This window comes from Mus caroli, chromosome 6 (assembly GCF_900094665.2).
Source record: "Mus caroli chromosome 6, CAROLI_EIJ_v1.1, whole genome shotgun sequence".
In the NCBI taxonomy this organism is placed as follows: domain Eukaryota; kingdom Metazoa; phylum Chordata; class Mammalia; order Rodentia; family Muridae; genus Mus; species Mus caroli.
In genome coordinates this window covers 33,806,406-33,830,240 of record NC_034575.1, presented here as the reverse complement: position 1 = coordinate 33,830,240, position 23,835 = coordinate 33,806,406, and the positions used below count along the sequence as shown (strand labels likewise).

The following is a 23,835-nucleotide window of genomic DNA, read 5'->3' as shown; positions in this document are numbered from 1 at the left end:
GCGACCCTGGAGGGCTGAAACTTCAGAGCTTCTCCGCCTCCAGAACACAGCCACAGCGTCCACCTTTTCACACGGCAGGAACTTCCCCCGCGAGCCTGGGCTTCCACTCGGGGAGCAGTGAGAACGGCGAGACCCGCTCCACGCACGCTCCCGCCGTCCTCCTCCTCCGTCTGCAGTCGCGCGCCCGCCGCCGCCACTGCGGCGCGTGCCCTCACGGCGTCTCCGCCCCCTCCCCGGACCGCCAGCCCCGCTGCGGGTCGCCGCGCAGGTCGCCGCGGAAGGTGCAGGGAGCGCGCGCCGAGGCCGAGAACGTGCGCGGGACGCACGGCCCCGCGCTGAGCGCCGGAAGCAGCCGACGGGCCTCGCGCGTCGCGCGCGCGCGCCGCCCCCGCCCCTGAGCCGCGACCTTGCTCGCTCGCGCGCGCGCACTAAGGCGCCGCCGCAGCCGCCGCCGCCGCTGCCGCCGCCGCCGCCGCCGGGGCTGCTGCTCCGGCTGCTGCAGGAGGCGGCGCTGGCTGGCGGCTGCGCTCGCTCCAGTCAGCGAGCGGAGGAGCGAGCGTGTGTGTGTGTTTTTTAAAGATGGCCGGAGCGGCGGCGGCGGTGGCCGCGGGAGCAGCAGCTGGAGCCGCCGCGGCAGCGGGGTCGGTGTCGGCTCCGGGTCGGGCCTCGGCGCCCCCTCCGCCTCCGCCCGTGTACTGTGTATGCCGGCAGCCGTACGACGTGAACCGCTTCATGATCGAGTGCGATGTCTGCAAGGACTGGTTCCACGGCAGGTAAATAAACCCCCTCAGTCCCACCACCGTCGCCTGCGGCCACCGACCAGCCGCTGCCGCTGCCGCCTGCGCCTCCCTCGGGCTGGGCCGCCGCCGCGTCGCGCCCCACGTCCCGACTCTTAGGCACCGAGCCCCCGGGCCGGGTGGAGGCGAGAGCGGGGGCCCCCGGTTGCCGGGCAGGCTGCGGAACGGAGCCGGTGGGCTCGGCCGGCCCGGGCGAAGAGTCGCCACAACAAACAGGAACAAAGGGGCCGGCGGAGAAGTTGGCATGGGAAGCCCAGTTGAGGGGACGCGGCGGGCGGCACGGCTCGGGTGGCGGCGGAGCGAAGGCAGGCCCGCAGCCCGCGGTCCCCCCACCGCCCTGGCTGCCGCCGGCCGCTGTGTCCCGGGCTCCCTTCGCCCCGTGCCTGCCCTCGCCGGCCGCCGCGCTTGCTGCGCTTCCGGGCGGCCGCCGCTCGGTCCGGTCGCGGGTCGCCCTCGCCGCGGGTCCCGTCGCGCCCCCTTCTCTCTTTATCAAACTTCCTCGGGCGGCGGGACGGGGCGGCGGGACGACGGGCGCGAGTAAACAGAGCAACAGATGTGGCACCCGCGGCTCGCGAGGTGCGGGGCCCCGTCACGGCACAGTTTGGCCAGCCGCTGGCCCACCCCGCAACACACCCCCTATGGCCGGGGTGGGCGGGCGGGCCGGGCCGGGGGGACGTCGCCGCAGACCCTCCCGGGCGTCGCTGTAGCGCCTCAAACTTTACACTGAGTGCGTCTCTGGCGACACCCGGACAGCCCGCCGCGGTGGCCTGGGCACTGCGGCCATCCAACTTTGGGGCGGTGCGGTGGCGGACGATGCCCTCCGATGCCGTCGCCGCCGCACCGCAGGTTTGACGTTTGGGAGAGCTCGGGCCGCCTCCGCAGCCAGGCCGCCGACTCGTGTGTTTTGTAATCAAAGTGTGAGGCTAATAAAGGGCGGCGCCAGAGCCTCTTGACTCCGGCGTGGGAGGGATTCGCAGGCATTTAAACAAAGAAACTAGTTGGGGTTGGGCTCCCAAAGTCCTTATTTGGGTGTTGTGGCAAAGCCTGCGGTCACCTTTAGGTGAGGCAGGTTTTCTGGGCACCGTTGTATGTTGTATCTTGACGAGAGCCCGCTTGGGAGTTAGAGCTGATATGGTGACTGTGGTTGTAGGAAGTATCCTTTGATTGACAGCAGGACATTTAAATACAGCCTCCGCTCCCCCTCCCCAATATTACAGAAACATTGCACCACCAGGCCAGATGTCTTAGTCTCCCTCTACTGGTCTGGGGAGAGAAAACCATTGAAATTACAGGGTTCTTTGAGTGTTGACAACTAACTGCGTAGAGTTTGACTTAATTTTCAAGTGCAGTTAAATTTACCGAGTTTTAAAGTTACAGGACTCTGACAACAGATAGCATACACAACGTACCACTTTAAAAGAGGGGTAATGTGCTCATTTTTGTAAAGGCAAGCTTCAACAGTCTGATAAAAGCTGGAGGGTAATGTCACTTAGTAAAATGCTTCCCTAGATTTTGATTATACATAAAAGTAAAATTTGTAGATACCAAACCTTTCCAAGTCTATGCCTACATTCTCTGCTTCTATAACATTCCAGGCAACCAGAATTGAGTAGCCAACATTTAAGTTCTAAAAAGAATAAAACAAGAATTGGTTGTAATTACTGAAAAATTTGAAGTTTCCTGGGCACTATTTGACAAAAATATGCCTCGAGGCTGTGTATTTCAGAGATTAGATAGGTTAGTAAACCATAGATTTGAGGTTTTAACGCTTCTTTTATTGTAACACGGGTTCTGGTGAGTCAGAACTCAGGGGCTCAGGCTTGTGTTGCAAGCTGTCATCCGAGGTTTTGTTTTTTCTATTCTCCTTTGAGACAGATTTTTTTTTTTTTTTTTTAAATTGTATAGACCTGGGTATTCTGAAATTTGCTTTGTAGACCTGGCTGGCCTTGAACTCACATTTGATTGCTTCTGCCTCCCAAGTGCTGGGACTAAAACCATGTACCACCATGCCCAGTTGCAGCTTTTGGTCTTAAATTAGGTGCCTTAATGCTAGAGCATGACAAACCTCAGGTGTTTCCTGGCCATTTTTGTCACACATTTAAGTACTAATTTATAAAGAGCCATTGAAGAGACACTAATTTCATCTGTGGAGGTGACTCAGGTGAGCCCAGGGTCTTTTTGACCCCTTATCTTGGAGATGTTTATGTGGTTCATATATCAGACGTTGGAAAAGTTAGTCTTACTGCCAGGCCTTGTAAATGTGGTATCTTCTTAGTAAGTCTCATTTTTAAATATTGATAATTTAGGACCTATATGCCTTTGGGGGGGGGGTGTTGAGACAAGGTCTTTCTGTGTAGTCCTAGCTGTCCTGAAACTTACTCTGTATACCAGGCTGGCCTTGAACTCAGAAATACGCCTGCCTCGGCCTCCCAAGTGCTGGGATTAAAGGCGTGCACCACCACTGCAGGGCTCCTATATGCCTTTTTATGATTGGTATTTATTCTAATGAGTGATTGTTAAACAGTGAAGAGTTACTTATACATTAATTATTAAACATTATTTATTTATATGAGAATTGGTCCCTAAAGTACAAAGGTATATCGTTAATACCCATCCTCAGGTATCCAAAAATAGTCCATCTGCAGAGAAGCAGGGCAGATAAACATCCTTTACATGGATAATGTTTAAAATTAATTTTTTAACCTGTTATAATATGCTTCTGGTGTGTGTGTGTGTGCTCTAGGGACAGAGCTCAGATAGGCTTGCGTAGCAGGTACCTTTACCAGGCATGGTAATCTCAAAACTTGTCTTAATTTATTCTGACAAAAAGCAGAAAGGGCCTTCCTTGATGCCGCTAGGTGGAGGGTAAATTCTGGTGCTTCCTTCGTGAGCCTTCGTGAGCCTTCGTGAGTCTCTACCCCTTAGCCGTCCTAAGCCAGCAGGTTGTGACACACTGTACCCTAGATACTCGGCAGTGTGCTGAGAGCTGGGCAGGATTCTCCGAGGAGGCTTCCTTCCATCTTAAGCATAGAGTTCTTCTCCAGTCCTGGTGGGAGTGAGATAGTGCAGGTCCTCCCTGGTGCCGCCCCACCCTCTGAACTCCAGGCTGTATGGCTTTGATGACATCCCATCAACAACAGCATCACTGTTCAAGTTAGTTAAATTGTAGGAGAATGTTTGTTGTGTCCTGTTTAAACATTTATATTAATCTTTGTAATCACATATTCTTTAGCTTTTACAAAAATTAAAAAGTACAAGAAATACAAATAACATATAAGTCCATATTTTTCATGAATAACTATTGTTTAATATTTGAGGTATGACTTTTTTATATCCTTAAAAGAACAAAACTGGAATTTGCTTTATGAGTTGTTACTTTTTTTAATACTAGAGTATATTTTTGGCCATATTTTAAATCCTATTTGATTTTTTTTTTTTTTTGGTGTCTGTATAGTCTTCGGCTGTATAGAGTTTAATTCCACAAAAGCACACCATTTGAAAGTCATTTTCCTATGATTTCTTACTTTGTTTTACTGCTCTTTAGGTTTAATAATGGTAATATGATTTATACTCTTGGTTTTTTGTTTGTTTGTTTGGTTGGCTTTTTGGCTTTTTGGTTTTTTGAGACAGGGTTTCTCTGTGTAGCCCTGGCTGTCCTGGAACTCACTTTGTAGACCAGGCTGGCCTTGAACTCAGAAGTCCACCTGCCTCTGCCTCCGGAATGCTGGGATTAAAGGCGTGTGCCACCACACCCGGCTTGATTTATACTCTTTTACAAATTTAAAATTTAAAATTTTTTTCTTTTTAAAATTTTAATGGGTATCTCTTGTTCCTTAGATGAATTCAAATGAATTAAAACAAAGAAATACTTAGAAGATCTGGCTCATACCAGATAATAAGAGATTCCTTGAAAAACACTGCTGGTTAGAAGATACAGATGTTTTTGATTTGACATGTTTTTGCCAGGCTGTACTCTAAAAGGGTATTCTGTTTGTTTTTTGGCAGTGCCCATTTAGTTCCCTATGTTTTTGGCAATATAAAATTTTATTAACTTTCTTTGACAAACATAACTTTGGCAAAATGTATATAAGTGAAGGTTATCAAAAAATTGAGGCATAATGGTACATGACTGTTAGCCAGCATTCTGGTAGGGGAGCACAAATATGATGCTAGCCTGGGCTACTTAGTGAAAACGTCTAAAAACAAAACAAAAGATTAAAAACAAAAATCTTTACCAAAAAAGGACCCTAAAATGGCTTATAACTGTCCTCAAACCAAAACAACTCATATTAACAGTAGGTTGTACAAATGTATATTCATAACACAGACCAATACCAGCAATTAGAAAGAATGTACTGTTGACTCATGCAACAACATTGGCTAAACTCACAGATGGAGAGTGGAACGTAGGAAGTAGATAGGAAATATATACTGCTTTTAATCCCAGGACTCGGGAGGCACAGGCAGGCAGAGATCCATGAGTTGTAGGCTAGCCTTGTCTATAGAGCAAGCTCTAGTCCATCCAGGGCTACACAGAGAAACCCTGTCCCCAAATAAAAAAAAAGAACAACAAAAGGTTTTTAAAATTAAGAATTGGCCAGGCGGTGGTGGCGCACACCTTTAATTCCAGCACTTAGGAGGCAGAGGCAGGTGGATTTTTGAGTTCGAGGCCAGCCTGGTCTACAAAGTGAGTTCCAGAACAGCTAGGGCTACACAGAGAAACCCTGTCTTGAAAAACAAAACAAAACAAAACAAATTTAAGAATTGGCCATTTTGGTAGTTGACAAACAAGGTTTTGTAAATTTCCCCTTCCTTCTTGAGTGAGAATGCCTCTATGCTGCCCCCTTACGTTGTTTGGTTCAGTTTATAACGTACTGGGTGCTGTTCTTGGTGCTAGAGAGTAGAGAGAACAGAACAGCTTCCTTCTCATGTGCTAGGTGGGAAGAGTGAGAGGCAACTGTGGCAGGTAAGTAATGTGAAGAAAAGTGAGTGGGGAGAAGGTGGATCAGGGTGTTAGGTATGCTCTTCTCTGTGGTGAGCCTGTGGAATCCTTGTGCTCATGATACTGACAAAGTGCCAGCCCAGAGGAAAAAGAAATCCGATTTCCTGGGTGTGGGCCATGCTTGAAATCTAGGCGAGGCAGAGCACCTATCTGAAGAGAGGTAGAAGAGACCACTGTTGGTTTTATAGGCCAGGGCTAGTTAGTACTTTGAATTTTATTGTAAAATAGATGATTTGCCTTGGGTTAAGATGTGAAATAATTGACATCCGTTTATAAGGAGCTTTCATGGTCTTGATCCCAGTGTAGATGAGGGGTGTATTGAGGGCTTCTACATTTAATTCCCTGCACTGGAGGGAGAAGACCTCTCTGCTGGTACATGAGAAAGGACTGGAGGGCACAGAGGGGAAGCAGGCAGGCCACTAAGGCAATTACAGGAATCCAGTAGCTAATGCTTTAAATGGTTGAGTCAGTTTGAGTAATTTATGAATGGTGTGTGTGAGACACACACACACACACACACACACACACACACACACTCTGAGATTAAACCTGAGTCCATTCAAGGAAAGCCCTCTACCTATCACTGAGCTATATATATCCCCAGCCTTCTTTACTTTTTAATTTCTGGCAGGGTCTGACTAAGTTGCCTGGACTAGCCCTGAACTTATTCTGTTGCCAGACACATCTTGAATTTGTGATCTTCCTGCCTCAGCCTCCTGACTATAGGAATACAGTCTTTAACCATGAGACCCAGTGTTTTAACGTCTTATTATTTACCACCCTGGATGTTTGAATGGGGAAATTTGTACATGGGGATAGAAGAATTTTATTGGGTAATACTGTTGCTTGGGCTTTCTCAGATACTTGTAATGCAGAGCTCCAGGAACTCAACAGAACATATACTGAATGTTTTAACCAGTCCTAGGCACTGTTTGATTATACTAGACTTTTAATGAACACATTTAGTTCTCACATCTTGGATAAGTGTTATTATTATCCCCATTTTTCAGTAGGAATCCAAGGGATAGGATTACTTAACTTCCAGGACTGTACAACAAGAAGGTGCTATCGTACCTGATCTTAGCACAGCAGCTCTGTGTCAGTAATGGTCCTAAGTCTTCTCTGGGGCTATAGCTTGCTTAGGAACAGGGTCTTGGTTTGTCTGTGTTGGAGGTGTGCAGATAGATGTTCCAGAGGGAGATGGCTGTAGAGACCTTACTTTCTTGGTTCTTTTAAGAAAACATTATTTTTTTTGGGGGGGGGGCAGGACAGATAGCTCCCTTGTGCATCTCCCACACACATTCAAATAAAAATGAAACCTAAACAATAAAAAATATAAATTTTTAAGCATTTATTTATTTAATTTGTGTATGTACATACACTGTCATTGACTTCAGACACACCAGAAGAGGGCATGGGATCCCATTATGGATGATTGTGAGCCACTATGTGGTTGCTGGGAATTGAACACAAGACCTTTGGAAGAGCAGTCAGTGCCCTTAATCGCTGAGCCATCTCTCCAGCCCTTCTTAATTTTTTGTAAAGGTTTATTTATGAAAATATTTTAAGTGAAATATGTTAAAGTTGTAAATGTCCTGGGAACAAAACATTTATTAATAAATTATTGGCAGCTTCCCTCATTTAACTCTGCTTTTATCCTTGTTATAAATGATTTCTTATTGGAGAATATTTAGCTTTTCTTGTTTTTTGTTTTTTTGGTATTTTTGGTTAAATAGGACTTGGTGGAGGTTGGTGGATCTCTGAATTCAAGATCATCCTGGTGTAAATATCAAGTTCTAGGTTGGTCAAGGCTGTATAATGAGCCCTTGTCTCAGAAAACAACAACACCACCACCACCACAAAACCCCACCCCAAAAGGGTGTGGTGTCTTACACCTGTAATCCTAGTACCAAGGACAAAATTCAAGGATAGCCTGGGCGATGCTAAACTTTTTCTCACCTCTCTATTGCTGGACTGTCTCAGAAACAAGAGATTTATTATTGTTTACTATAGGTTAGGCACCATAGTTGGGAACCTCCCAGGTAGCCTTGTCTAACTTAAATAAACCCGACTGATTATTCTAGTATGTCTGCTACCTGCCCATCACCTCTCAGGCAGTTCCAGTACCTGTTATTTACTCTAGGGAATCCTTTGGAGTCTGAGTCTTCTCTAAGAGCCTATCTCGGCCTGAAGTCCCACCGTTCCTCCCCTGTTTCAGCTATTGGCTGTCAGCTCTTTAAACCAATCAGAAGGTGAGGGAAGTGTGTATTTACAAAATACTGATGCCGGTGAGGATCTCTGCCCGTACAGAAATCAACCTTTGAATAATACAAAGACAACCTTTACACAGTGCACAAAAAGATTATCCCAACACACCACTCTGTAGCCCCTTCCTCAATAGGGGTTGGAATTATTTTTAAAAGTGTTTTGTAGACACTATCCTTAACGATGACTTAGTGATAATATAAACTTAAGTGAGCACGTATCTTCCTGTAAGAAGACAAGAGCTGGATCGCTGAACTTTTGATTACCTTTTGATTTTTGACCTCTTTTGGGTAGGGGTTGTCATGATCTTCCTGCTTCAGCCTCCTGAGTGCGGGGCTGAGTTCTTTCCTTGATAGGACAGTTTAATCTTAGGGGAGATAGTGTTTTCTCATTAAACTTTCTGTTTTCTGACACTGTCCCTAAACTCTTAACTATTAGTTTGGAGCTGAGCCCTGCTTGTTTACTTGTTTGTCACCAGTGTTGTTAGGTATTTCATTGAGTTTTCTGCTCTTTTTCTTTTTGAAGTGAGGTGGAAGACTTGAAATAAGAACAGAACAGGTGTAACAGTCTGTGACAGGAGCTTTCGTGGTTTCAGGCACAGAAACTCAAGATCATTTGCACAACTTTTGAACAGCTGCTGGGTGCTGCTCTTACAGCTGCTGGGGACTAAGGCTTTGTTCTTTGTTGTTGTTGTTGTTAAGATAGGGTTCTCTTTGTAGACCTGGCTGGCCAAACTCACAGAGATCTACCTACTTCTCTCTGCCTCTCCCTTCTCGAGCACTGGGAAAGGATGCGTTTTGTTCTTTATAGGCACTGCATTTTATTTCTTTAGTCATCCTTGAGTTGTCCATTAAAGACAACTCAAGTTTCCTATTCAATATAGTATGGTTTAATGCTAATTTATGATTTTTTAAAATTTCTGTGTGAGCCCTGGTCCCTTTATTTATTTATTTATTTATTTATTTATTTAATAGAGAACAGTGTTTAGAAATCAAGGTCTGGTTGGTTGTAAATCTGACAGTGTGTCTAGGGTTTCTCAGTGGACAGAGCTAGGAAATACAGTGTCATCCACATATAGTCACCTTTATTTCTAGACCTCCTTGTTCACATACGATACAGACCATAAGCTTTCATAGTGGTACCTAATAGCACAGGGTTCCTTGTAGTTTTTCTCTTTTCTCATTTTTACTTTTTTTTTTTTTGGTCTAGTAGTGGGAAACTTAGTTCTTATTTAAAACATTCTTATTTGTTGAATCTTAGTGCATGTATAATGTATAATGGTCCTAGAATTACTAACCTATCCCCTTGTGAGAAACAAATTTGCTAGATAGATTACATTTTTTACATAGTTGCTTTAGCTTTACAGCATTTAGTAATAATTATTGTATAGCATTGCTTTTAGTTTTTCACGTATGTAAAACATGATTAAGTGGTCCTGAGAAGTCAGTTATGTGAGAGATGAACTCACTGCCCCCCCCCCCCCCCCCCCGCCCCCGGGCTCTCATTCCCTTTCCCTTGAGATGGTCTCATTATGTAGTCCAGGCTGGCCTTGAAATCATAGAGACACATTTCTGTGATCTCAGCACTTGGGAAGCTGAGGCAGGTGGCAGAGTTTAATGCCAGCTAAGGTTACATAGTGAAAGCTCTCCCCGGCCCCCCACCATGTGTGCATGCCACCCTCTTCAGTCCTAAGATTTTAAAATTTGTTTTAAAGATTAAAAAAATAATAAAACCAGTTTCTGTGCACGGCATGTATCAGTGTTTTGCCTTCATTTATATATTTGTATACTTGGTCCCTTGGAGGCTAGAAGGGACATTGTCATCTCCCCTATCCTGAACTGGAGCTAATGGACAGTTGTTGGCTACTGTGTGTGTTGGGAACTGAACTCATGTCCTCTGTAAGAATAGCAAGTGCTCTTAGCTGACGAACCACATCTCCAGATTTTGTTTTTGCTTTTTGGTTTTTAATGATAAAGTTTCATGTGCCCTAGATTGGTTTCAACTTTGCTGTGTAGCTGAAAATGGCCTTGAATTTCTGAGGCTACCACTCAGATTTTCACTACATTTGGTTTAGGTGGTGTTGGGGTTTGAACCCAGGGCTTTGTGAGTGCTAGGTAAGCATTCTGCCAACAGCTGTATCACTAGCCTGACCCTAGTTTATCTTTCTTGCATGCATGCTTGGATGTGCTGGGGATTGAACCCAAAACCCATTGTCTACTCCATCTTTCCATTCTTGTGTTTTCTTTGTTCTTTCCTTCTCTTTTTTAAAAACTTAATTACATATGGGGTGGTGATGGCATACACTTTTAATCCCAGCACTCAGGAGGCAGAGGTTGGTAGAGATGTCTGTGAGTTTGAGGCCAGCCTGGTCTACAGAGTGAATTCCAGGACAACCAGGGATACACAGTGAAACAGTGTCTTGAAAAACCAAGCCAACCAACCGACCCAGCAAACACCCTCCCCACCCCCAAACAAACAACAAACCCACCAATCAACAACGACAACAACAACAAACCCCCTTAAATCACATTTTTATTTATTTTGTGCATGTGTGTGAGCATGTACGTGCTGTGTGTATGTACTGGGAGGCCTGATGGCTTGTGAGATGGTTTCTCTTCTCCTCCCGCTACATGGGGACCAGGGAGTACGCTCAGATGATCAGGCTTTTTTTTTTTTAAAAGATTTATTATTATATCTAAGTACATTGTAGCTGTCTTCAGATGCACCAGAAGAGGACTTCAAATCTCATTACGGATGGTTGTGAGCCACCATGTGGTTGCTGGGATTTGAACTCAGGACCTTCAGAAGAGCAGTCGGTGCTCTTAACTACTGAGCCATCTCTCCAGCCCATGATCAGGCTTTTTAGGCAACCTTTACACATTATTTTATTTTTCCCAGGCTTGGAATCAAAACCAGAGTCTTACGTATACTATGCACGTTTTGGGTATTTTTTTTTCAACCTTGCTGTATAACTTTTCATGTTCAGTTGGAAGAGATTTTCTTTCTTATTTTTCTAAATATCTGTGACCATATAATCCTCAAGTGTATCTTTTGGGTCTTATTGTACTTGTCACATGTATCGAGCACTTAAGTTGCTTATAGTGTTTTGTGGTTACTAATAACACTTCTATATAGAGGCAACTACTCTGTGTGTGTATATGTGTGTGTATGTGTGTGTGTATTTTCTTTTTTTCATATTGCTGGAGATACATCTTGAGATTGTCAGTAATGGTTAATGGAGTCACCGCTATAATCCTGTCTACTTGGCAGAAGCAGAAGGATTGCAAGTTCAAGGTCAGTCTGGGTAACTGAGTTAGAGGGCTAAGGAGGCCCTGGGTTCAGTCCCCAGTGCCATCATAGCCATCACCCCTACCTCCAAGAGGAAGATGCATACATACATAACTGCTTTGTTAGTATTACTATATTTCTTCCTAGTAATTGGATCAGTTTGAATTATCACCAACATTGTGTGGGTCTCGCTGTGTAGGCCAGACTAGTTTGAAACTATTTAGTCCCGAGTGACTTTGAACTGAGATCATCCTGAGCCTACCAGAGGACAAGTCTGTGCCTCCATGCCTGGCTTCTGTCTGTTTTTTAAGATCTCTTGGTATATCAGGGATATTAGTGCTTTGTGGCAATTATGAATAGTTTCTTCCACTGTTCAGTTTGTTGTCTTTTGGTTTGTTGTGGCAATTTTTGAACCATGAAAACAAAGTTATAAGTTATATAGTCATATTTACCAATCTTTTTTTTAATTAGCTCTGGACTTTGAGTTATAATCCTTTTTTTTTATTCAAGGTTAAAGAGAATTTTTACATGTTTTCTTCTAGTACTTGTTAAGTTTTATTTTGTAAGTATTCAAATTTTCTTTTTTTTTCCTTTTTTAACTAAAAAACTCTGTCTCAGGCAGCTTTGGTATTAGCAGTATAAAATTATAATGCTATTTTTTTCTTTTTCCTTTTTTTTTTTTTTTTCCTAAATGACACTGTTAAAAGTCCGTGCTGGTAGGCTAGGAAGATGGCTCAGCTGTCCGTGCTCCAGAGGACCAAATCTCTATTCCAAGGCCCCATTTCAAGTGGCTTACAACCATCATAATTTTGGCTTCTGGAATTTTAACACCTCTGGCCTTCACAGCCACTTGTGTTTACATGTACCCATCCACAAAACAATAAAAACAGGGCTGGAGAGATGGCCAGTGGTTAAGAGCACTTGCTGTCATTCTTTCAGAGACCTAGGGTTTGGTTCCCAGCCCCCAGGTGGCACCTTACAACTGCCTGTAACTACAGGAGATCTCACGTCTTCTTCTGGCCCTTGTGGGCACCAGGCATGCATGTGATACACATACATATGTACAGATATTCACACCCACCCATAATATACAAATAATATGAATAATATACAAATAGAGAAATCTTTTTTAGAAAGTCTGTAATGACCCCAGTGGTTTGAGATGCCAAACCTTGCCAATCTATTTAATCTATCTTCCTACCTACACACATATCTATATATATATGGCTGAAAATTACATGTATGATTGATTCTATTTCTATACATTCTATTCCACTAGTCTGTTTGTCTATTTCTGTCCCAGCAATACACTGTATAAATTATAGGGGCTTTTTATAGTATGTTTTAAAGTCTGATGAGGCCAGTCTTATTCTCATAGTTATTATCTTCAATGTTTTTCTGACTGTTCTTAGAGATTTAATTTTTCTATGTGAACATTACTATTTACTTGCCTAAATTTTAATCTTTTTTTTAAAATATATTTTTAAAATACATATATGTGTGTCTCTGTGTCTGTATGCCCGAGGAGGCCAAGAACGGATGTGGGATCCCCCTGGTGTTGGAGTTATAGGCACTTGTAAATGGTACAGTGTGGGGGCTGAGAACCGGCCATGGGACAGCAGCAAGCACTTCCATTAAGCCATCTCTTCAGTCTAATAACTTGATTAATTTTACTTAAAAAATCCTTTATACTATTTTTATTGATTAAATTTATAAATTTAACAGTAAGCTGATATTTTATAGTGTTGAGTCATTCTAAGTAAAACACTATTTATAACATAACACTTGTGTCTGTTAGGTGTGTGTTAAATCATCCTATAGCTTTTTTTCATTTGCTAAGATTATTCCTAAGTATTTAATTTTTTATTACTGTTTGAAATGGGGCTTTCTCTTATTTGTTTGGTTATTGTTTGTATATATGAAAATTGGGTTTTTGGTTACATTTATACTTGCTATCTTACTGAAGAATTGAATTTTAGGGAATATGTAACTCAGTTGCTAGAGTGCTTGCCTAGCATGTGGGTTTCCTGAGTTTGATTTTCCTGTGCCACAAACCCCAGGAGTGGTGGTACATACCTATAATCATGGCACTGATAGACAGAGTCATCAGACATTTAAGGCCATTCTTTGCTCCATAGTGAGATTGAGGCCAACTTGTGATAAATTTGACCCTGTCTCATCACGAAAAGCAAGAAAAAAACAAAAATAAAAACAAGACACCCCCCACCCCCACCGCAAACTCCAGTTCTAGTTAGGGTTACTATTACTGTGACGGAAGACCCTAACCAAAGCAGCTGGGGGAGGAAAGGCTTACTTAAAGGCTTACGTGTTCACAGGACTGTTCATTTGTTGTTTTACAAAACAAATATCCCAGCTGTTCAATTTTACCAACGAAGACCCAGGAGCTAGATGCTGGGGTGAACATCTTCTAGCGAGAAAGCATCCTGCTGACGTTCATACTCCACCGCCATCCCAGAAGAGAGAGCAGTGTCTCTTCCTCTCAGTCTTAAATACCTTTAAACTCAATGTCCTTCCTTTCTACCTCCTTGTGTTTGCTCAGTCAACTGGTTGCTTGCTCTGCCTCTTGACTTACCATTGACTTTATTTAGTTCTTGTTTACAGAAAGCTCTTGTGTTAAAGGTGTGTGCTAGGGCTGAGCCATACCACACGGTTTTTCCAGTTTACAATCTTGAGGTTCACAATGTGATCAAATATCCTGTAATATATTCACTGAAGGAAACCTGGACAGGAACTTAAACAGTCCTCACTGTACAATCTTCGAATATATGCAAGTTTCTGTTGGATGGTTCAGTTAAATAACACTAGTCCTCTAGGATTCAAATTGCAGTCACCGTGATATATTTCCTATGAGTATAGACTTTGCTGCTAGACAGCTCTTTAGTGTGCACATCTTCAGTCCCTTCATACGCAAGAGACATGCATCTGTTCTTCAGTTCACATGGGGTAGCAAGTGTCAATGTGCTGCCTCCTTGTCTCCAGTAAGAAGCACAAGTGACATGTTGCTAACTTGGATAACAGAAAGAGAAAAGCACTCAGTTAAGATGATAGTATAGCAAAGGTGGGGCGGGGTAGGGAGTCATGCCCATGGAAGTGAAGTCAAATTGGCTGTTAACTGGAGTAACAATAAAAAAATCACCTTGATGCTGCTTACCATGGTAGGACTCCAGATGAAGCCATCTAGTGAAGGCACACTTACAGCAGTTTTAACTCCTAGTTTATGAAGATACATTAGTTTTATTGCTGTTCTATATAAGCAACAATATGAGCATTTTTTTTAAATGTTAAATTATTTTGAGAAAAGAGGACACCCACACCTTGCCATTCTTGCAGGCAAGCTTGGAGGTGGCAGCTTCCAGATCCAGTGGAGCCTGAGTTGGAGGGCAGGACCATGCACTCATGCATTTTTAATGGTTTGATACACTTATAAAGGTCATGGAGTAACTGCAATTTCCACCACTGAGTGTTAAGATAACTTTGCATAGTTCTGCTTATGTGGTTATGTGGGCGAGAGAGCTCCCATATCAGCAGCATGTGCGACGAGGTCAGAGGACAATTTTTGGGATTTGGTTCTTGAATTTCGTCTTGCGGAGGCTTGAGCTTTTGGACAAGTCTCCTGTCTCTACCTTCCATTGTACTGTAGGGTTGCTGGCATTATAGATACATGTTACAGAAATTTAACTTTTCATACATGGATTCTGGGGATCAGACTTGAGTCGCCAGGCTTGTGCAGCAAGCACTTTTTACCTCCTGAGCTATCTTGCTGATCCAACATGGTTATTTTTATGATCTTGCCCTACTGTATTAGGCAGAGTTTTCTAGAGGGACCAGAACCAATAGAAAGTAAATATGTTATTAAAGGGGACTTATTTGATTGGCTAACACAATAGGGTCTGGGGAGTCCAGCAACAACTATCTGCATGCTGGAGGCATGAGAACTAAGTAGGCATTCAGTTCATGAAACTGGATGTTTCAGCAGACCCATTCTGGTGCTAGAGGCCCACAAGTTCTTTTTCCAGAGAATCTAGTATTTGACCACTTTGGAAGACCAAGGAAGCTAGAGTCTGATGACAGTACTGATGATAGGTGCTTGGAAAAAGTGAAGATAGGCCAGTGTCACTGCATTCTCCTTGGCCTGCTTTATTTAGATCAGGACACCTATTGGAAGGGGCCACTTGCTGTCTTTGAAAGTGGGTCTTGCTCTCTTTGTTAATTTCTCCCTAGAAATGCCTTCAGACACACCTAGATACATGTGTCCTGGTGATTCTACATCCTGTCAAGTAGATAATAATTAACCACCACAGCCTCCATGCAGAACATGGACTGCCTATATTCTTACATTTGCCAGTTATGGATCATTTGAAACCCTCTAGTGGAAATTAACAGTTACCCAGTAGACTTTGAGAAAGCTATGAGTGGCTTCAGTATATATCAAGTAAAACAGTCCTCCTTTCATACACATTGTATACTTTATATCTTGACTTTGGTGTTTTGAAGTAGAACATTCTAATGCTTGCTGGACAGTTAGTACCACTCTTTTTGCTGTTGAAGAACATGGGTCATACGTGAAATTCCATGTAGGAATATTATTATGTCAAGATTTCTATGTTCCAAACCCTACTCTGATTTATCCTTTTTTCAGAATGGAAAAGAATGCTACAGGTATTGTTCTTACTCAGGCTAGAATGCTACTTTAGTGGCTGTCCTAACAGAAAATCCACTCATGAATGCTTTTGCTTGGCTCAGCCATTTCTTTTAGGAAACATGTCTTGGGACTATTACTAATAAATCAGAAAGGTTAGCAGAAAGACTCCTTGATCTTTAGCTGACTCCTATCCTTTGTAGCTGACTGAATCACAAATTGTCTTAGAAAAAAGTCTTTTACTTGTTATCTCTTATTTCAGGGTATTCTCTCTTAGCTTCGTGTGTATTAAACTTTATGAAGGTGCTTCCAGTCCCAGGCACTTCGGGAGCTGCGGGTTACCGTGCAGACATGGCCAAGTCCAAGAACCACACCACACACAAACAGTCCCACAAATGGCACAGAAATGGCATCAAGAAACCCCGGTAACAAAGATACAAATCTCTTAAGAGTGTTGACCCCAAGTACCTGAGGAACATGTGCTTTACCAAGAAGCATGACAAGAAAGGCCTGAAGAAGATTCAGGCCAGCAATGCAAAGGCAGCAAGTGCATTCGCAGAGGCCACCAAGGCCGTTGTGAAGCCTCAGGCCATCAAGTCCAAGATGCCAAAGGGCCCCAGCTGCAAACTCAGCCACCTGCCTTTCATCGCTCACCCCAAGCTTAGGAAGTGGATTCAAAGCTACATGGCCAAGGGTCAAAGGCTCTGCCAACCAAAGCCCAAGGTTCAAACCAAGGCAAGAGGCCAAAGCTCCAGCTAAGGCCCAGCCTTTAGCTCCAGCCCAGGCTCCCAAAGGTGCCCAGGCCCCTGTGAAGGCCCCATAGAAAAGGCCCCTGCCAGTGTGAAGACAGATGGACTGATGTGGCACACCTACCTAGACACCATTTGCAGATGACCTATGCTGTTTTTACAAATAAATTCAGGCAAGATCTGTTAAAAAAAAAACAAACTTTATGAAGGTATGAGTTCTAAAAAAATACCACTGTTCTTTCTATACTCAATAGTATACTACTCTATACTCAATAGAAATGAAACTATAATTGGACTGAAACATTTCTAATGGCTGTGGTTTATTTTTAAAAATCTATTTATGGCCAGATGTGGTGGTTCATGCCTGTAATCCCCAGCATTTAAGAGGTTGAACTAGGAGAATTGTCACAAGTTTGAGCCCAGCCTGGTAAGACATTGTCTTGGTAGTGGGGGGGGAAAACTTTGCATGGTGTCACTCGATGTTCAGTTATATATAGTACTTGTGAGGCAGAGGTAGTTGGGTCTCTTTGCATTTGAGACAAAGAAAGTTCAGGCTAGCCAGGGCTATATAGCCAGGGCTATATATTGTTTCAAATCAAAACCAATAAATAAATTACATAAAGCCAAAAATAATAACAATCACCCTATTCCTTTCTATTTATAATTTATTTACCAGTATTATTCTTATTACCAATATGTTCGGAAAACCAAGACTATATATTGACAATGGAGGTACACAAAAGGAAGCATAATAAATGAATTTTACATAAACATGGAATGACTAGGAACATTTTGTTTCTAAACTTGGAGCCAAACCTGAAAAAAAAAATTAGGTGGGAGCTCACACCTTTAATTCCAGAGGTAGGCAGATCTGTGGTTTAAGGCCAACTTGGTCTACATAGTGAGCTCCAGGCTATTACTGAGACCCTGTAGAACAAAAAAAAAATGTTCAATCCCACTTCATCAGCAAAAGTACAAACATTTCAGAAAAAAGATCTCAAAAGAAAATTCAGTTTTTTATTTCCCTTCATACTCATTTTACTTCCCTTCCCTTTTTATATTTGCAAAGTGTATCTTGTGTTTTTTTAAGAGACAGACTATGCAGCTCTGGCTGGCCTAGAACTCAATAAACTGATCAGTTTGATCTCAAGACTGGGAGGTCTGCCTGCCTCTGCCTCCAGGAGCGCTGAGGTCAAAGGTTCGTGCTACCACACCTAGCTGAATGCGTATTTAAACGTGGTCTAGGATAGTAGTCCAGACTAGCATCTCTTACTCTGTTTAGCATTCCCACTTTGTGTCAGTTGATAAATATTTTGTATGGATTGACTTTGAGATGGTCCTGTGTAGATGGGTCTGAATAGGAAATGCTGAATAAATATTAGCTTTATGGAGCCTAAAGCCTAATTGCAGTACAGTTTTCATAGAAAGTAGTTGTGAGTCGACATTGTACTAGCCTCTCTGGTAAGGCTTTAGATTAATAGTTCCCCAGTGCCATTCTCTGCCAAGCTGGCTGCAAAAGAATCACCTGGGGAACTTGTTAAAGATTAACCCGTTAACTTTCCCCTGTAGATTGCCAGTGGGGTTTAGGAATGTGTATTCTTTGTGTGTGTGTGTATGCACATGCACATGTGTTTGTGTGGAAGCCTGAAATAGATGTTGAGTATCATCCTCAACCATTCTTTACCTTATTTTTAAGGACAGGGTCTCTCACTGAACCTGGAGCTTTCCAATTCAACTAGACTGTCTGACCATTGAGCCCCAGGTTACTGTCTCCACCCCTCAGCACTGGTGGCGCACGCCTTTAATCCCAGCCCTTAGAAGGCAGAGGCAGGTGGATTTCTGAGTTTGAGGCCAGCCTGGTCTACAGAGTGAGTTCCACGACAGCCAGGGCTACACAGAGAAACCCTGTCTCGTATGCCATGTTGCTTAGCTTTTTTTGTAAATGTGGATTCGGGGGTGGGGGGCTAACTCTGGTCCTCCTGTTTGCATGTTAAGTACTTTACAGATTGAGCCATCTTTCCATCCACCCCTTTTTTGAAATACGCAGCGTACAGTGCAGATTTCAGTTGCAGAAGGCTGTGCAGAAGGCTGCAGTTATCCCTCTCCTCCATGTTACATCCATTATGTTTTCTTTCCTAGATACCTCAGAACTGTTACCAGTTTACTGCAGACCTTACACACACACTCTCTCTCTCTCTCTCTCTCACACACACACACACACACACACACGGAGGTTTGGAGATATAATATACTATCTGTACGTGAATTTGTTGCTTTTCTCCTGTCTCCTTTGTAGCTCCTCCATGCATCTGCCTTCTTTGGAAAGGCTGCTTAGTTGCAATTGGAAAAGGTCCACAGGGGATTCTAATGGCTCATGGGCGTTAGGAGTCACAGTCTGATTGTTACAGGGGTTAGAAGCACTTTTTTTTGAATGTTAATTCCCTAAATCTTGAATTTTACAAGGAGCTTTACTCACCAAGCATTTCATGGATTTCTAGATATGTACTGAAGTTTACATGTTTTTTCCCTTGATGTGATTAGGTAGAGATCATCAGTCAAAAATACATGATGAAGGGGTTGGAAAGATGGCTCAGAGGTTAAGAGTACTTCCTATTTTTGCAGAGGACCCAAGTTTGGTTTCCAGCATTTAAGGTTAGGCGGTTACAAGCACTGAAAACTCCAGGTCCAGGGCATTTGATACCCTTTTCTGGTCTGTGCAGGCACTTACACCACCCACAGAATAAAAGTAAAAATTAAGGTTTAGAGAGCTATCCAGCAGTTAATAGTAAGAACATTTAACTGCTCTTCTAGAGGACCTGAGGTTTTCCTGCTACTGACTCACAACTGTCTGTAATTCCAGTCCTAGGGATTCTGATGCCCTCTTCTGGACTTTAGGCATTGCACATACATGATACACATGCAGACATGCACACATGCAGACAAAACACTCATATTTCTAAAATAAATAAATCCTAAAAAAATACTTGAGGGAATTGAACTTGCATCACCCGCCCACAATCCTAGGTAGAGTTTGGTAGATGGAGGATCAGGAGTTCAGGCCATATCCTTAGCTACATAAAACCAAAAACTAAAAACCAAACTGTACTAAAGTGTATCAAGTCAGCAGCATGCAAAAGGCGTCATGGGGTAGAATCAGCTATAAACAAAAATCTTCAATCTTCATTTCAGACTCTGTTGCTGTTTTATTTTCTGTTTTTACAAGAGGTGTGTGTGTGTGTGTGTGTGTGTAGGGGTGTGGTTAGACAGAAGGGGGCAGAGGGCAGGTGGCAATTATACCAAAAACCTGTTTTACAAACCATTTCTTACTACACCTTTTTACTGTAATACCTATATGTAAGAGATACTTATATTCATGTCTCTGTGAATGACTTACTTTCCTATTCACTGTGACAAATACATACTTGACAAGAAGCCACAGAAGTCGGGGTATAGGTTGGCAAATGGTAGTAAGTATTAACCTGAGAGGTAGAGTGGCTAGTGGGATGACCACAGGGCAGTGAAAAACAGTAGAACTCTGTAGTACTTGGGAACTGTTTCCTCCTTTGGAGCAGTCTCATGGATATTATTACCTCCATAGTAATAGAGAATAGTTTATTCATAAGTCCCACTGCCAGTTGTATTGGTTGGTCTGTGTGCTCAGTGTCATACAGTGACAGCCAAAACAACAAGCACATTCTTTATGCTCAACAAGCAAATAGTTAAGGTTTCAACACGTGGATCATCCTATTTTCACATACTCCCCATGGAGCAATATCAGTAGAATTTTGTCAGCAGTGTTTTCAGCTTTTAAGAGTGTTTTATATAACAATTCATTCATTCATTTATTTATTTTAACCACCTACCATTTTTTTTCTCACTTTCTTTGTTGTTTCCTTTTATACTAACTTTGTTTTTCATCCTTATTAGTGAAGATGTTCTTAGCTGGTTGGGAAGCCATGGGACAGCTGGGAACATGAACCCAGCTGTTAGAAATAGGAAAGTGTTTCATCTTATGAGAAACTGTGAAGCCGTGTAATTTGGTTTACTTTATGCCCATAACTGTCCCAAGACCTAACATGATTCTAGATTTAAAAGTGAAAGAAAATAAGATTACGCTGTCCAGGAGGAATAATTTGCTCTGGGTTTTGAAGATGAGGTAGGGTATGGCTACTTGTGCTAAATGGAAAGGTGATTTGAAGAAAGTGTAATCTAATGGAATCCACTGTAATAGGCTCTTAAAAGAATTTGATCACCCACTCTTACAGCTCCAAGAGTAGAGACTATAAATGGGTGTATTATCCAAGAGGTAGAAAAAATGTTTGGCAGATCCTGGTGAATCCTGGTTCGTTATCAATTCTGTTCTCGTCAAGAGTCCATTCCTCTACGCAACCCCTCTTGCAGCCAACTAAGCAACAATTTCAGAAGATAAGACAATAGAAAGTGCTAAAGCTGTCACCACCACACTCACCAAAGGCAGTGAGGTTGTTCACGGATGGAAACTATTGAGCAGAGGTCCTGCTGTCACCCTAGAGGACGCTCACCCCTACAGATGCACAGTGCTGTGGTAAACAGTGGATTCTCTGCTGTTAGGAGAATTGTGACAGCTTGTATAGGAAGAAAAGCTTAAAAAGATAAATAATGGGAGAAGGGACTAAAGGTTTGTGCCACATTTAAAAAGTCATAAAATGTCATTTTTCCGAGTTGTGCATCTCCTGAGTCCTGCTACCTTTGTAGAGAACATATAGGTTCTTTTAATGAGCAGTAAGGGAGGGTGGAGCGATAGAACTGAAGTGTATTGGTTGAGAAACATTAAATTTTAATGATAAATTTATTTAACATATTTTGACTCATTTAAATGGGCCTCTTCAGGGTTTATTTACCTATTAATTTTACTTTTTAAAAATATTTTCATTTATTTTAGCTATATTAGTTTTTGCCTGCATGCATATAAATGTATTATATACATTATATAGTGCCCACAGAGAAAGATGGTGTCAGATTCCCTAGAAGTGGAGTTATAGACAAGTGTAAGCCTCCCTATGGGTGCTGGGGACCAAACCTGGATTGTTTGCAAGAGCAGCAAATGCTTTTAACCCCTGCTGTCTCTCTAGCCTCCAAATTGACTTATTATTTTTTGGTTTTTCGAGACAGGGTTTCTCTGTGTAGCCCTGGCTGTCCTGGAACTTACTTTGTAGACCAGGCTGGCCTTGAACTCAGAAATCCACCTGCCTCTGCCTCCCGTGTGCTGGGATTAAAGGCGTGCGCCACCACGCCCGGCAGACTTATTTTTGAATTACCAAATTTGCTAAGTGTTTAGGTGTGTTCTGCTAGTTGACGAGAATTACCCAAAGCTAGAAGACATCACTGGCATATCTATATTTTTATGTTTTAATATATATTCTATAATTTTGTACTTCTTTAAGATCACTATAACTGTCTCAGTGTAACCCAGGTTAGCTTTGAACTTGCTGTGTATTAGAGATGATCTTGGACCCTGACCCTTCTTGAACTGTGTTAGCGCTAGGATTGGAGATGTGCATTAGCTCACTAGCTCACTGGCATCGGAATGAAGTGGATAGATGAGGTGAGGTGTATCTCTACAGAGCTGCAGAGGAGAACTCATGGGTCTTTGAGAATTAATAGTCAAGTTTTGCCCTAAATATTCTTAACATCCCTGGCTTCTCCTTTCTCCTAAGTATTGTGGAAATCATATTTGTGCTAACAGGTATGTGCCATGACACACCTTTTTTTCTTTGTTTTTCTCAGTTTAAACTTAATAAAAAAAGTTATGTGTGTCTGATGTGGGTTTATACACGTTGAGTGCAGTGCCCATAGAGGGTGAGAAAGGACATTTGGGTTCTCTGGAGCTGGAGTTATAGAAAGTTTTGACATGTCTAACATGGGTGCTATGAACCAATTTTGGGGTTCCCTATAGTTCTCTTACTAACTGCTGAGCCATCTCTCCAGCCTCCTAATTTGTAGAATTTGCTCATTGTATAGTGATGTAGTTTTTCATTGAATATTCATTTCTCCATGGAATTCTACTATGAGAATGTACTGTAATTAATTTTATTGTTGATAGGCTATTCTAAGTAGGTTAGATATTTGCATATAGGTGGGTGTACACTGGTGTACATCACATGTGTTTTGTTCCTATTTGTTCTGACCACACAGCTTTCCTCTCAGTGACCCACAGAGGAGATAACTAAATTCTGTATAATATCTCTGCTCAGTATCTTCATTGGAGTGTCCTTTACTCTGACTTATATTTGCCCTTTACCATAACATTGTAGTGAATTAGTGGACACAAGTTACTTTAATATGGCCAAAATGACCAGGTTCTCTTTTTATAGGTGCTACTTGTTTTAACCACAACAAAGTGGTTCTATCACAAAACCATACTTTCAGTATTATTCTGTATACTTTTTGTACTTAGCTTGATAATTTTATTAATTTTTTTTCCTTTTTTTTTCTGTTTTTTGAGAATAGGGTATCACTGTCTAAACCGGACTGATTTCAAATTCACAGAAATCCATCTGCCTTTGTCTCTCAAGCGCTGGGATTAAAGATGTGTATTGTCATGCTAGGCAACTATAACTCATTTTTACATTGTAAAAACATACCTGGTTTTTTTCCACGCAAATAAATGAGATGTATTTTAGAACATTTCATTGGAAAGTCTGTCCTGTTTGTTTGCTCTGCAGTGACCTGTCTACATACCCTTATGCATAAGTGTCCCTGTGTATATGGATCTGCACTTGGGGAACACTGACACATCTATTTTGAATGGTCTTTAAGATAAATGTTCAGCTATAGTAGAACTTTGTTTTTCCTTCTATGAATACTTGGCTATCTTGCATACTCTTGGCCTTTTTCATTTCCACATTTGTTTTAGAATCATCTTGTTTCAGGTTCCATATTCTTTGATTGGGTTTAAATTGAAATTTATCAGTCATTTTCAGAAGAATTTAACTTTTAAAAAGATTTATTTATGTGTAGAAGAAAATTTATATTTGGGAATCAAACTCTGGTCTTCTGAAGAGCATTAGTGGTCTTTTTTTTTTTTTTTTTTTT

At 42.3% G+C, this 23,835-nt stretch overlaps 1 protein-coding gene across 1 annotated transcript in view; it reads left to right on the top strand.

Annotated features, from left to right (window-relative positions):
* Window positions 1-475: 475 nt before the first annotated feature.
* Window positions 476-23,835, top strand: part of Kdm7a (lysine demethylase 7A) — a 65,200-nt gene continuing 41,840 nt past the window's right edge. Inside the window, exons 1-3 of the mRNA XM_029478640.1 lie at window positions 476-774; window positions 824-1,373; window positions 1,551-1,714. Coding sequence (XP_029334500.1) covers window positions 580-774; window positions 824-1,373; window positions 1,551-1,714 — 909 coding nt within the window. The 5' untranslated portion in view covers window positions 476-579. The remainder of the gene's footprint in view (window positions 775-823; window positions 1,374-1,550; window positions 1,715-23,835) is intronic.